Genomic DNA, 15,726 nt, shown 5'->3' with positions numbered 1-15,726 from the left:
TGTGTGTGTGTGTGTAGCGGGGGAGTTGAACATGTGTGTTTATGTGTGTGCATGCGTGGGCGGGTGTAGGTTAATGGGGATTTTCTGCTCGTTTACGGAAACTGTTTCTCTAATTGTCACAGAGTTTTGGTCAGCTTCCTGCCGTTTTGATGCAGCCCAAACAAAGAGTGTGTGGGTGACAAAGTGTTGAGTGGACCACTCACACACAACATCCCTTCATAGACCTCTGAATGATCATGTCTACTTGATAATTCATTTGTTTTAGTGCTTTCGCCTGATTGTTCCACTGTGTTATGGCGCAAGGTGTGGCATAACATCGACCCAAAAAAAATGAATAGGCAAAATAAACTGATGCCTCCGAACAAGGCACTTCCTTGTCAGCGTGGATTTGCCTAAATCCTGTTTTTCTTGGGCATATCCAGGCTTGCATGGCAGGTTTATGTGTGTGCTCAGACCTGATGGGTGGTGTTAAAAGGTCAGGGATGTGTTTGGGTTCAGGGGTCACAGCTTGATCTTTGTCCCCCGGTGGTCATTACATTTCACCAATAATATGTTTTTCATTACTCCCTTCTCCACGCTTTCAGCCTGCAGGATCCACCTAGCTCTCTCTGTGAATGTGTTTTTGTTTGTGTCTGTACAGTCTGTGTGTGTGTGTGTGTGTGTGTGTGTGTGTGTGTGTGTGTGTGTGTGTGTGTGTGTGTGTGTGTGTGCTGTCATCCACTTGTGTGTGTGTGTGTGTGTGTGTGTGTGTGTGTATGAAGTGTTACAATGGTTGGAATGCTCTATCTTCTGCTCATTTTGTCATAAATACAGCCTTTCTGAGGACATTAGCATGCTCACTTGTCTTGTGGATTTACCGTTTTAGAGCTTAAGCTGCAGGAATGTGTGTGTCCTACCTTTTGGAGGCCAGTTGTGCCAGCTGGATTTTTAACAAGTCAGACCTTGCTGTTCACTAAACTTTTTTTTCCTTTCACCACAGGGAATTAAGGCACAGTAGCAAGCACAGATAAATCACCAGTTATAGAAGGTACCACAGTCTTCTGAGGGGATCAGGAATAATGAATCAATCAATACACAGTGTCAAAGATTTCAATTTACAATATTGCCAACTGGGAAAATAGGAAAATTTTTACTCTTTATTTTTCTTGGGCAAACTGATGGCTCTCATCTCCTCTCTCCTCCCTCCGTCTTGGGAATGCTGAGCTCAGTGGAGGAGTTGTGTTATTGCTTTCCTGGAGATATTGAGGTGGACGTGGGAGCGGCCTTCCTCAGCGGTGATGATACATCTGAGTGGAAGTCAGTCACAAGTGATAAGCCAGTGGTGTAAACACATTTATCTGACAGCAGTGCTCATACAAACCTAGCATCAGCTTGAGGCTACTAAGCCAGCCTTAAAACGCACAATGAGGTCAATTCAGGTGCCAGAGAAACATGATAAAGAAAAAAGGAAATGTCAGACATATGTTGGCATGTTGGGAACGAAAGGCGCTGGTTGGCAAGAACAACAGGAAAGAGACAGAAAGAAAGTGAGAGAACATGTTTGTCACACTGACAAACATATCCTTTGCATGTGTAGGCCTATGTCTGTGTGTGAGAGAGAGGATCTACACTGTGTGGGAATGTGGGTGTCTACTCACCAGGCTCTCAGGTGAGGTCACTGCTCAGCTATGCAGCTTCACAGCAGCTCTGCCAGACATATATTTCCCATGAGCCTCGGTGTGAGTGCATGTGTGTGCTATGTGCATGCATGCAATTTTAATTCACATACTTACACTTGTCCAGTGGGTCCACTTGTCCACACTTGTCCAGTGACACTTAACAAACACAGACACAAGAAACTGGAAGACATAGAATTTTCCAAACTACCATTCCTCTACCTCTTTTTCTCTGTCAGACAGCACAAGCACAACGTAAGCGTCTGACTTGCCCTTCATCACGAGGGTTCCATGCATCATTGAAATACAGCAAACATAAACAAGTGGCAGGGTTATGCTAAAAATAAAACAAGACCACAAATCATCGTAAAATGGAGCTCTATGGAGAATAGCCCTTAAACTAGACCATGTTGTCAGGATGATAGAGTATAAGTAAACTTTGCTTTGAGAGGTCCTGATTTAGAGGTGTGTGCCTGTGTGTGTGCGTACGTGTGTGTGCGTCTGTGTGGGCAGACAGTTTTGTTTATGGAACAGACCCTGGGGAGGTCTGGACCAACAAAGTGTCAATGAGAGACACTTTGGAGGAGGGCGAAGTATACACAGGAATGTACTGTCACACCTCAACCAATGGACGTAGTAGTTGCTCAGCTTTTGCATGGAATGTCCACAGCATGTGAGCGTGTGTGTGTGTGTGTGTGTGTGTGTGTGTGTGTGTGTGTGTGTGAGAGAGAGTGATTGCATCCTTGAGAGCCTGTGCCTGTGCATGTGACAGTGATTTTCCTCTGTCTTCTCTCCTGCATGGCTTGGAAAATGTATTATCTTTCATCAGCCAACACTAAGAACAATGAAGAGTATTTCATGGTTTTGATCCAACCATACTCCCCTCCAGCACCCTAGACTGACCCCACATGATGTTTACAGGTTTTGACAGTTGCTCACAAGCATTTCTCAATACTGCTGCATATTTTCAAAACTCTTCATACAACTGCAGCTCGGCACAAATGCCCCAAAATGCACCGAAACTAGCAAAACTCTGCATATATGCCTCAAAAATTCAGTTGTTGCAACAAAATACAAGCACTAATTTTCCTCAGGTAGCACGACAGTAGATGCACCATTTTACGTCAGTTGTTAAACATGTTTTCCTTTTTTTATGACTTTAAGTATTATAAAATGCATAAAATAAAAAGGAAGCAAAAAGATCCACTAATGTAATCCAGTGAAATTGATGTAGTTTACAGTTACTATATGAATATTCAACCAGAGCCTCCCTGACAAATCTTCCAAAGCAGATGGCAGACACTGAACAATTTGATGTATAATATGTGTGTGTTTGGTTGAAATTCAGGGATCAAACACAGAAATAAATAGAAAAAAACTGATTTTTACATACTCTCATTTCCCCCCAGTCCACAGTATGAGCAGTTGTCCAGTTCAGGACCTAAACATTTCTTCTTTTTTTTTTTTTCTTCCAAATACGGTTTCCTAACACAATCAAATCAAATAATCAAAATTGGTATCATCTATGTAGCATTACTTGATATGAAAAAAAGTTACAGATCCTCTGGCTTATGCTAACAAGCTCACTCAGGTAATAACAGTACAGATGAAACTGAAATTTTAAGTTACAGAGAAAGCACATAACGTCAGCTGGCTACATGTACTTGCCCCACTTCACACTTTCTGAGCTGTCACTTACTAGATATTCTGTAATCCTGCCACCGAAGAGAGTCTGCAATGTTAACGAGGTAAAATCTGTCAGTACATGTCTTACTGTCTGTTGAAACCGTCAGTCGGTACTTTCTCTCTGCAGCTACCGTTAACACTGAAGCTGTAGGCTGTAACATTTACAGACAAAACTAAACATTTAAACATTTATGCACAAAACTAAAAGTAATACTGAAAAACCAGTAAACACCAAATATTTTCAAACAATAAAAAACTTAATTGAAACGTGCCAACCCACTCTGGAAAGTAACTGAAATTAAACTGAATAGAAAACCAAAATTTAAAAAAAAATAAATAAAAAATAAAAAATTGCTGAAAAAAACATAACTATAAAAACTCTGGTTTAACTATTGTCTATGTCTACATTTTTTATTAACAATTAATCATAGTTAAAATACCTTTAAAAAAAAAAAAAAAGAAAAGAAAAGATGATTTGACTAAAAGAGTGAATTGTGATTGTCACTGTCCATTTTTTTCTCCTTATGATCAAAACATAACATAAGAAGGCCAACTGGATGAATGTCTTGGTGCTGCATTAAGGTTTTTGAAAAAGGAAAGTCAGTGTCTTCTTTAAACACAACATAATGAAATCCTCAGCAGGTCAGGCAAAGGTATTGTACTACTCAGAGTTGGACTGACGTTTTGTTTAGGAATTAAGTTTACTATTTGTGCTTTACATTGCTGTCTATTTGAATTTTTTGTGTCAGGTTTTGAACTTGAATTTACATGAGGACTCCCTCACAGTTCTTAATGTTCAAGGCCTCGAGCATGAGCAAGATTTATGAAGCAGATCATTCATTTTCTACTGCAATCATATGTCAGTATGCTCCATGAAGACACCCTCAGTTCCTCCACACTGTAGGATCCTCGACTGTGTTTTCTGTTTTGCTGCTCTCAGATGCAGATGCTCTTATCTGCTCCCAAGGGCGACCTGGGAAATGAGAGCCACATGTGGTGATGTCAGCGCGTGTCGGCGGCTCTCGGGCTGTGCTCAGCAACGTTGCGGTGTGGTGGCAGGGCAAAAGCTTGGTCGAGACTCTGAACGCAGCTCTCGCAGCAGCTGACAGAGCGTTCAGGTCTGTAATCAGCTCACATGCCGATGCCCATGAACACACAATGAATGGCGACCATGGACGACAGTGCGGGCACCGCCACAAACACACACTCGTAAATTCACATTTACTACAGAATGAAAGGGAAACTGAACTACGTCATTGGTTGTTAAAAGTTTGGCTGGCGGGCAGCTCGAGTGGTGTTTTACGGGATGATTGCGAGCCAAGGAGAGCATCATGAAACACACACCCATATGTATGTGCTCAGAAACACACACACACACACACACACACACACACACACTAGGCGTTTTTCTAGACATTAAGATGGCATTTAGATACAAATATTCCATCACACATGACCGCCACCTTTCCTCATCACCCCTCCCGTGATACCCATCATCGCCACTTCACTCCACATCACCATGGAAACACTGTGCCCTCCCCCGCCATGTCTCTGTGGTGTGCTGTGATCTCTAACCAGACTTCCTCTATTAAAAGTCCCAGCTCTGACGTGCCAAAAGTATTGATCTTGATGATCCATGTGCGTGCAGGGAGCCACTTGGAAATAGTTTCAGCTGACTCAGTTTCTCGCTCGTCCAAAGTTTCCAGGAAAGAAATATAAGAGGGCATGTGCTAGGTGGGTTGGTAACCATACACAGATTTTTTTTTTTTTTTTTTTTTTTTTTTTTTTAAAGCTGAAAGCAAAACATAATGCTTGGGCAAGATTTATGATATCAAATTTTAAAGGAAAATACACCCTAAACCAGAAGTCACATTGCTCTGATGATTGTGGGTATTTTTGCTCTATCATATCTAACACTAACTGGCAACTCAAAACTGTCCCTGGCCAGAGATCAGCGAACCAAGGCAAAATTAAAGAAGACACTGAGGGTGGTTAAAGTTTAATAGTGAAATAAGATCGATTTTACTGCAATTTTAGTCTAGAATAACCCTCACAGTTATAAGAATGATGAAAAGTGATTTGCAGGATGTGTGTATTTTTTCTCAGCAAGGCATCATCTTGAATGATTTTGATACATTTTGATTATTGCTTTGTTAGTTAACGTTTAATATCAAATCTGAGGATCGACTTAAGGAGCAGTAAACAGAGATGGCTGTGTGGCGTGGGAGCAATCAAGCAAACGAGAAACAAAGAATCCTTTGTGTATCTTTTAAGGCCTGTGAGTGCAAGAAATTATTTAGCGTCAGTGTATCTTTCGCAGTGATGAACTTTCACACTACACTGGCTGCCAATTTGCAGATCCCTCTTGATCCCCCAGATGTTGAAGGAGACGTTCCAACTGGAGATGTTTCCTCTTCTGCCTCCTCTCTTTTATTTTCTTTCTGCACTGGCAGATAATTCTGCCATTTGTTTGAAAGAGTAGAAGTGATAGTCAACAGGGTGACTGTGATCTGCAACATCACAAAAGCAGAATTACTGCTTTTTTGTGCGTATGTGTGTTTGGAGAGAGAGAGAGAGAGAGAGAGAGAGAGAGAGAGAGAGAGAGAGAGGGGCATTGCAAAGGTCTTAATTGAAACTTTACACGCACATAGGATTGCTACCATGGGATATCTGCTATGACTGGATTTTGCCTACAGTCTGACGATGAAATCTATGTATGTACAAACAAACAAACAAACAAACACACAAACAAAAAATTTCAATAGCATAGCTGATTTTGCCCACTAGAGGGCAAAATCAGACAACAGACAGTGTTTGGAGGTCTATTTGACCTATGAGATGGGACAGTGATGGGAGAAAGGACAAAAGAAATCATGGACATAGATTTGTCAGCAGGACATGAATGTTTATCTCCTCAGTGGTTTATGTGTTTTGGGAGTTTAATATATTCACTTTATCATACTATTTTTGGGAACCACATTTTTCCAATGTATAGTTTGCCACCTAGTGGATGCCATCTGACTGGATGACTAGAAATTTGATTTTAATCTCCAACTGACCTCATTAGCATCCCATGCAAATACACATTCATTTATTAAACAATAGTTATCAGAAGCGGGATCAAGTCCCTTTTTTGTGCAAGTCACAAGTAAGTAAGTCAAGTGAGTCCTGGAATTCAAGTCGCAGGTCAGGTCATAAGTCAAGACCGACCAATGCTAATCAAGTCTCAAGTCCTAAACTTTGAGGTTCAAGTCCTAAAAAAATGATCATGTGCTCTTAGTCTTTAGTCCCTTAGCCTTAAAATTTGCATTTCTGACTTTCCAAAAAAAAACAACTTACATTTCAGTGAAATTCCATACATGGGTAACTATGACAGAGACAAATGTTGCTTCAACAGTCATTCAACTGTTTGTCCAGAGGTGACTTGCTGATATGAATTCAGGTCATGTTGAGGTCAAAGATAACTTCCTCCAAGAATGGGTTAATTACAATTATTGATCTTTGGCTTTGGCGAAGGTCACGAGTCACTGGTTTCCAAGTCAAAGTCTTTCTCAATCTCTTCAAGTCCAAGTCATGACCCGAGTCCACACATGTGATAATTGTTGTGCAACCTTGCAACTTTTTAAATAAGGAATATGATGTTTGTAAAATATCCATAAGTCTGCACATTTGGATTCCACGACTGATTTGTTGTTGTTGGTTCATGCACAGTCAGCTTTCCTTCTGTATTGTATCAGTCTGAACGGAGATGACCGTTTGTTTGCAATAAACAACAATAATCCAGCCAGAACAGTGATTACAGTGTGAGTCATCCCTCATTTGTTTGGCGAGCAAATTAACCAGAATAAGAATTTGCCCCTGCTCATTCAAAGGATGACCTCTGCACAGTCACTCAGTGAGCAGTTTCCTGGTGTGCACAGTAAGACGTGGTACCAGTAAACAATTTAAAAGTCACCCGTGAACATCAAATCATGAACATCAATCTGAAACTTTAACATTCAAAAGGACAGCCAGTGTTGGACTCAGGCACTCTCATTAGACTGACACCAAACCATTGCTGATGTTGCACTGTGGGGAAGATAATGAGTAAATATGCCACAGAAGCTTTCATTTTAATGACTTTGCAAATATTTTTCAACAGTAAGAGTGAAACTGTCAGATTAGTCTTCTGTGAATATCAGCTAAAACTGGAGAAACAGTTCATGATCTGAATTGTTTGCGGCAGAAAGCACTGTAATGTTTAAGGACGAAAGTTGAAATAAAGCTTAAATAAATACAAATTATATGTGGCATGAGATGTTTCTACGCTTTACATCATTGTCACAAGACTACACTTTAATACAATTATTTCTGTTTTTCATTGCCTAATGATGAGGGAAGTGTCAGCACAGTTTGAAATTAATTGAGATATTTTTGTGATTTTTGTGATTGCTGAGTTTGAGTTGTCTAAGGTGCTTATAATCTCACCAAAGTAGAGTTCCCATTTTCTCTTTGAAGCTCTGTATGGAGATTAGGGGGGCACTCTTAAAGCACGCTTTATGTAATGTGGTTATCTATGATAGCTACAAGGGCTTGTACAAAGTCATAGAAAATCAAAAACCGGTGAAACCACTGAAAACATACCTTAGAGTTGAGTAATTACATTAAAAGGCACTTATTGCAATATGAATAGCTTTGCTGTATGATGTAGTATTTTCAATGACTTGTGCTAGTGCAAAAATGTGATGATGAATGTTTATAAGCAAATTAAGTCCGACAAGCAATTACTGCATTCTATAAGTCTCGTCTGTCATTAAATTGATTGATTTTAAGTGTAACTGCATATCAAGTCTAGAAGTTGCGCAATGATTCTGTGACATACATAAAGATGGAGTGTAAGATAAAGAGTGTGTCTGAGCATGTCAAACTCAGCAGAAGAATGAGGCCAACCAGTTGCAACAAAGTGTGAACTCAACATTTCAGTTCTCATTTCTCTATACCATTACACAACAAATGCTTTCCTATCCGTTTCATTTTTATATCTAGAAGTGTCTGTAACACCTTTACTTATGCCATGTCGAATTCTTCTCCTCCGGATATTGGCGTGGTTTTCTCTACTTGTTTATCCATGACTCAAACTCTGGAAACAATGGAGGATTTTGTATGCAACTGTGCATAGTGTCTTTCAAGGTTATGCAACTTCAAGGAAAGTGTGTGTCATGTATGGCAGGAAGCCTTTCAAATCGAACCAGTTTTGTTTCTTTAAAATATAATCCACAATGAAAATGCAAACATGTATTACTTGTAATTCTACTTGTGTGATTCATCATTTGCAGAGTCTGAGTCATATGATGTGGTTAAACCTCTCATGCTCTAAAATTTGTATATTTATGTATATATAACCATAAACCTGCCTTTAAACTCCAGTGTATTGCTTCTCTTGGCGCTATGCGTATTTCTGAATTCAAACATACTGTAAAAGACCTAGATGTGTGTCACTGCGTGGAAACTCAGACCTCAAATTATTAAAACGTGAATCATTTTGGAACTATAAATTCAATTCAGTATCATCCGATGGCTTAAATGAAAAGCTAATTTAATTTGTTTGCAACTGGAACATCACATTTAATTGGATCACATCGTCTTACATCACTTCGCATTATCAAGTCTTAAGTGTTTGTGTAGTTGCCAGGGCTGGTGAACCATGTAATTTGGTTGTGTTGAAAAGAGAATGCATTTTAAATGCCTATGTGGAGGTCTAGATCATAGGTCTCACATCAATATAATGTTGTAACCCAAACCCCAGCTTATGGAAGGTGTGGAAAACCTGCACCATTTTGTAAGATGTGATAAAAGATACAGCGCTTATCTGTGTTTTAGAAATAACACACTGTACCTGTACCTGATCCACAGCTGCCTCTTTCATTTCATTAAAATAATTAGAGAATTATAACAGACTTTTGACTGCAACTTCCTGGTCTTTAATGAGTTTTACTTGATAGATTCAGCAGGTCTTTTATTGTTGTGTCCGGTGGTTTTGATCATTATATGTAGCATATAATTGGGTCTTAAATTAATATTTGTTAACTTATGAATTAGCTTAGGTTTATAGTAGAGCAACCTTTGATTGTCCTCTTTAACAGCTGAAGTTATTTTAAAGCATGGTATACACAGGATTTATCATGAGTGTGTCCTTTTAAGATGTCTGATTGAAATTCACAAATTGGAAGTTAATTTCTTAAATTTTTCAATCTATCTTGACAAAAGAAAATCATTACCCACTGTAGAGTTCATCATTCAGTATTTCTCAGATATTGAGGATTAAAGCAGCCTGTTTGTATTAAGAATGACAGGGCATGGGTGTATTTATACTTTGCAAATGAAGTAGGGCTTCCTCTGTGATCGACTGACTCTTCCGTCTCACCTCAGTGATTAAATGCCATGATCTCACTATGAACCCGTTCAATACACTGACATAAGGAAATGACAGTAAAAGTGCCATGTGTGACATAATCCTGCAGAGGTTTTACTAATCTAATGCTTATAATTCAACAACATATGAATAATTTGTTTTTTCTTTATGTGGTGGCTGAAAAGTGTTCTGTGTCTAAGCAGGAAAACACCAAGAATACAAACATGAGACAACACCCAAGTTCAAAAGATTAACAGTTTTAATAAAAGCCAGGTCAAACATCAAAATACTGAAATGGCAAAAACTTTTTTTTTTCTACTTTTGTTTTAATTTTGTACAAATCACAGTGGTTGAAAAATATTACATTTTTTTGTTTCAAAACATTTTTTTTTTTTTTTTGCAACAGTAGCAAAACATTCTGATTGTTGAATATTTTTAAAAAGCCCTTAATAGTTTTGTGAGTGTGGTGTGCTCTTTCTCTTACTGTTTATTATAATAAACATGTTAACATGAGCAGTAAATGTTAATATAACTCAAAAGAGTCAATGGAAACAAAAGTGCATAACAATACTATACAGTACATAACCCACTTAAAAATTACAGTATAAACCAGGGATTAATCACACCATGTCTCTGTCTATAACCAGCTCTCCCTGTCCAGGGCCTTTCTCTGTGCATACAATCCCATGTATACAAAAGCTCAGTAAATACAGTATGGTGACCAATAATAAAGTAAAGGATTCACTTCAGCTGGGGCCACTCATATCAAAACCAAACTTACAAGACTGTACTGTAAGTCACTTTGGATGAGAAGTGTCTTCAGTAAAGCATAATATGTATTGTTGTCACAGCTCATATCTGCCTTTAATCAAAACAGTAGATCACAGGTGCCATTCCCCAACTTAAAATGCATTGACTTGAGGCTTGATTGCAAAATAGTGAGTTGCAGCTAAATAGTGGAAGCAGTTGGGTATATGTCTTGATTTTGGCTTAGAGAGAGACAGAGACTATTATAGAAAAAAAAAAAAGTAACATGAGAGATTTTTTTTAAATCTGCTCAAGAAAACTTCTAAATTATGGTGTACAAGAGGCATTTAGCAGAAATGTAATAGGCTACATACAAAGGTGCAGGCTGAGGAAGTGCAAAACACCAAATACAGTTGGTTTGCTGGTTTCCTTAGTAACTTTATAATTTAATATATGTACTAATACTGGCGGTTTTGCTTCTGGAATATTAAGGAAACATGGGCCTGTCCACAAGTGCTAAGATACAATGGGGGAAGCCGATTTGTTTTATTGTTGAGTATTTCTTGGTTTTACATGATCAAGTGTCATGTGAAACCAGAGGGCGGTATAGTTTCAGTGGAGCCCATGGAGAGCAACAGTGTGAGATTTCATCAAAGGCACAGGAAAGGAGACACCGACAACTAAAAAATGGTGATCTCTCAGTCACTAGGCCTCAAAAAAGGCAAAACACTGTGAACTTTGGGACAGTCAGGCCTGCAAATAAGGAACAATAATCCTTTTTTTTCTTCTTCTTTTTCAAAGGAGAGTGTGAAAAGTATAACAAGACACCCCAAATGAGTATTACAATCCCACGTTCGCATGCAACTAGGAGCAACTTTGGCCTGTAGGGGTCAGTGTGGGGCAAATAATCAGGAAGGAATAAAGCTAAACAAAGATTTTGATCTTGCTTCCCAATCTTTCTCTGTGTACACAGTAGCCTGTATCTAACCTAAAACAGAGACATGCATCATGCCGGGCCAAATCATTTTGTGCAAACAAGCATTTCAGGCCAAACCAAAACATTCCACTAAGCTTCCAGGAATTTAAAACATTCTTAAAATATGCATATCACAATACTTGAATTCAATTTAAATGCTATATTAAGGTTATGATCTCTGTTTCTAGGCCCTCTGCCCAACATATTTATAACACTTACAAGAATACACTTGACTGTGTAAGCCATTGTAACAGCATGAACCGAACAGCTGTAATACTGTACAGGGGAATGGGGTCTTCTGAACTTTGTTTTTTTGTTTTTTTTTTAAATTTGTTTGTTTCATATAGACATACGTTCAATGTACCCCCAGTATTAAATCTTACACATGGATATTTATTACGCTACTGTGAGCTCTGCTGATTAACATGACTAATTACATAAAGCTGAATTGCATAAAGTCCATGTAGCCATGAAGTGCATAAAGACATGTAGCACAAAGATAGCTACCGGCACTTTCAATGCCAACTAGACATTAAACATGAGTTGTTCTGTCTTCAATTCAGCACTGTGGGAAAATCTGAAAGACTTAAGTGAATATCATCATGCTACAATCATGAGGTTTTAAAACCTATGTACATAAGGAACAATTCATGCCAAGCACAGAAAGGTGAAGTCATAGACAACAGAAGAAAAGAAAAAGTGCTATCCAATACCGAAGAGAGAACAAAGTGTCATTATAATGATAAAGTTAGGCCACCACGCAAATGAACCACATTCCAAATTAAACCACATTCCACAAGTGGTTGCACCCTCCCAGCACACAGGCCAGCTAGTGCTCATTAAAAAAAAAAGCTTTCGCTTCCTCCAACTCAGTGGTTTTAAAAATTATTCTATAGCAATCTACCTGCTAGGCGTACAGTATTTTATTTATGGCTACCTCTGAATCCCTTGGTTAGAGGACATTTCCAACCAAGATGCGACTCAGATTTCTACATCCAAATAATTACCAATCAAGGCTCAGAAGTCTCCTCCATAAGGATGAAGGCTGAGACTACATATAGCATCACCTGAATCAATCAGACGGCTATATCATTATCATGACCATTGTTGACTGATCATGGTAACCTTTGCAGAACCCGTCTGCAGGTTTGAACATAATTTAATGCTTTTGAAATCTAAAACTAGCTTTTAGTTCTGAGAAAGTTTGTGCATCTTTAAGGCACACGGACCGAGGGAAGAGGCTTAATGGGTCATACCAGGCATTAGTGAGACAAATCTAATGGTCATCTTGCCTATGGGGAACTAAAAAGAGGCCATGGATGTCCATCAAAAACTCTCCCCGACATCTTCCTCTTCAATCTTATTTCCGAATTCCCAAATCCCTGCGTTGGGGTGGTTTAAGCATCTGTGAGGCAAACTCAAAATATGTAGGCTGAATGTAATGCTGACTGTGACTCTTTCACTTTCACTCCACTCTCACTCTTTCCAGAAAGGATTCAGCTCAATTCTCACTTGGGTCTCGTGAGATCCTATCTGGCTTCTATTTTGGTAGCGGATGAACGGCTACCATGAAAAAAACCAGAGCGCACCACATGTCTCACACAATCCTCTAGTTTCCATGGGTAAAGCTGAAGGGCGCAAATCCACAAATAGAACAACGTGCTAATAGAAACTCATCACCGTAAAGTCTTGTTTTCACATTCAATCCAAAAGCCCAAAGAAATTAGCACCCTTAAGGAGAAAATGAGAAACGCTGTCGTATGCCATCGCATGCGCATGTCAAACCCACCGTCATCTGAAACAACGACCAGAATCTCGATTTCAATCCAAAGTACAGTAACAGTACTTTCCTGGTTAACAAGGAAACTAAAGAGCTCACACTGTTTTTTTTCCCAATACAACAGCAGAAAAATAATTTTCACGGTTATAATTATGTAAAATCAGAATTCTACACATTCTTAACTCAATGACCAATTCGCAAAGTTTTAATTGAATCCTACCCACTATGACACTGTTAGCCTTTGGAGAATTAAATGTATTAAAAATCTTTGAGTAGAGCCTGACAAGGTTTAAGAAAAAATGCTCATGTGTCAAAACTGGGTATAACACCTTCTATGTGAACTTGTGAACACTCAGGTATAACACTAAACTGGACAGACACTTAATCTGCGAACATAAAATTGTGTGTGTGTTTGTGTGTGTGCGTGTGTGTGTGTGTGTGTGTGTGTGTTCATGTGGACACTGTCTTATTGTGTGTTCAGCACCATTTTCAATTCCAGCAAGAGGAATGGAAGGCAATGTCCAGCAGTGACACTTTGCACCTGACACCACAGGCTGAAAACACCACGAGGAGGAGGGATACAAATATTACACTGCCTCCTACTCCTACAAGCCACCTCCTCTCCTACGTCTCCTCATGCCAGTCAAAGCAGCAGGGAAACAGAAATAAACAGAGGATAGTGGAGTTTTAACAAAAACAAATCACAGCTTTGGTTTTCAGGTAAAAATGAATAGGCAGGTACAAATTTTAAACGCACTATTAACACTGTGCATGTGCTTTGCTTTCTTGAAACACTCTGCAAGGATGATTAGAGTCCTACTGTTGAGCTTAAAACTGAAGAAACTAGCACGTAGAAATCACAGGCATAAAAACTCCTGTTAGCTCCTGTAGTGAGGGTTAGTGCTGGGGCCCTGAGCAGTGCTGCCCCTAGTGGTATAGGGGTGTAAAGGCAGGCTGGCTGAGGCGCTTCAACGCAACCCAGTGGTCGTGGATGTTAAGAACACACTTGTTCAATACCGCATCCATCGTTCCTCCGTGGCAGTGGTATCAAGTAAGGATAGCCCTCTTCGCCCCCATCATTGCTATAGAGTGGTCACTTTAAGTGCCTCTGAAGTGGAATTTGGTGAATCCAACTCAGCAAGAAGAGCTTGTGTTTGTGTTTTTGCGTGTGTGGTGCTGTGTGGCTAAGGGTGGGGTGGGGGAGGGGGGTTTCGGGGGGTGCAGCGGTGGATGACAGCCACTGAGGACCATCAGGACTAGACTGGAGGCTGGTGGCTGTGCTCGAACCTCCTGACTGGAGCGTCCTAACTCACTAAGGGGATTAAGGTTGTCCTTACTGGAACGAGGACGCCCAAATCTGGGCTTTACCTTAACAGTCCCATCTCTGCCGCTATGATGGCAATCATCAAGGTCCTCAACACCTCTTGGGAGTAATGTGTGCCATTTCCCCTGATGAGAGTTTTCTAGACGGCATAGGGAAAAAATACAACAAAAAAGGTAAAATACTATAAAAATAACAATAACTAGGTTGTCCGAGTCAGCTCCGTGATGCAGCGCTGGTTTTAGAGGGGTGGTTTTGGGCACGGCTCTGCATGTGCAAGCTAACAGTCTGTAGAAATGAAGGCAGAGGTAACCTCCCCATGAGGAGTTGCAGTGGTCAACATGTAATAGTCATTAAGGTCAATGTGAAGGATGGAGACTGAGAGAGATAGAGAGCCCTTGCTCCCAGTTCAGTCACTCAAAGGCTGGGACACTGTGAGTATTGGTGGCGGGATGGAGCTCTTGTGGAGGGGACAAGCGGCTGCGCTGCGATGCCAGCCGCCCTTAAAGATCAGGGCATCTGGGGAGTAGCAAAGCACTCAACTGGGGTTATCATTCACTCATGAAAACCACACACACATTTACACTGACTCACATATGCAAGCATACCACTCGCTTGAGCCCACGCCAGTCACACAAGAGCATGTCAAAATGCACCCAACCACAAATTCACTCACAAGTATAAAGAGGCACATACATATCCCCAAACACACTGACATTCAGGCATAGTAGCGCTGATAGTCAATTCTCTAACGATAGAGGGTTTAAAAGCCGGCCTCCTCTGTACGTGTCAGAGGAGGGGGGTTATCCTAGGTGGGATGATCCGGCTCGGGATGAAGTAACCAAGGGCAATGGAGGGAACATTTAGGAGACATGTGGCGAGGAGGACGGGTGTCTCCAAAAACACCAGCCCCGTTTGGTGTGCTGTTTGCGCAGGATCTCCTCCTCACGCTCTCTCTCCTTCTGAGAGCGCAGGTAGCGGTCCTCCTCCTTCAGGAACCACACAGGAGGCCAGCGCTGCTTCTCAAAGTGCCTCTGGTTCTCTGCAGAGAGGGAGATCAAGTAAGAGAAAAAGAGATGAGGCATTTCAGATGTCACTTCACATGCACACAGATGTGAAAGGAGGAGGAGACGGGGACAACCTAAATGTGAAGACAGGAAGAATAATCAA

General features: G+C 40.2%; 1 protein-coding gene across 3 annotated transcripts in view; it reads right to left on the bottom strand.

Annotated features, from left to right (window-relative positions):
* Positions 1 to 11,695: 11,695 nt before the first annotated feature.
* rhobtb4 (Rho related BTB domain containing 4) overlaps positions 11,696 to 15,726 on the bottom strand; it is a 47,732-nt gene continuing 43,701 nt past the window's right edge. For all 3 annotated transcript variants that reach the window (XM_030059846.1, XM_030059847.1, XM_030059845.1), the window contains one exon: positions 11,696 to 15,598. In XM_030059846.1, coding sequence (XP_029915706.1) covers positions 15,420 to 15,598 — 179 coding nt within the window. In that variant the 3' untranslated portion in view covers positions 11,696 to 15,419. The remainder of the gene's footprint in view (positions 15,599 to 15,726) is intronic.

Source organism: Myripristis murdjan, chromosome 9 (genome assembly GCF_902150065.1).
Source record: "Myripristis murdjan chromosome 9, fMyrMur1.1, whole genome shotgun sequence".
NCBI lineage: Eukaryota > Metazoa > Chordata > Actinopteri > Holocentriformes > Holocentridae > Myripristis > Myripristis murdjan.
This window is presented reverse-complemented; position numbering and strand designations above follow the sequence as displayed.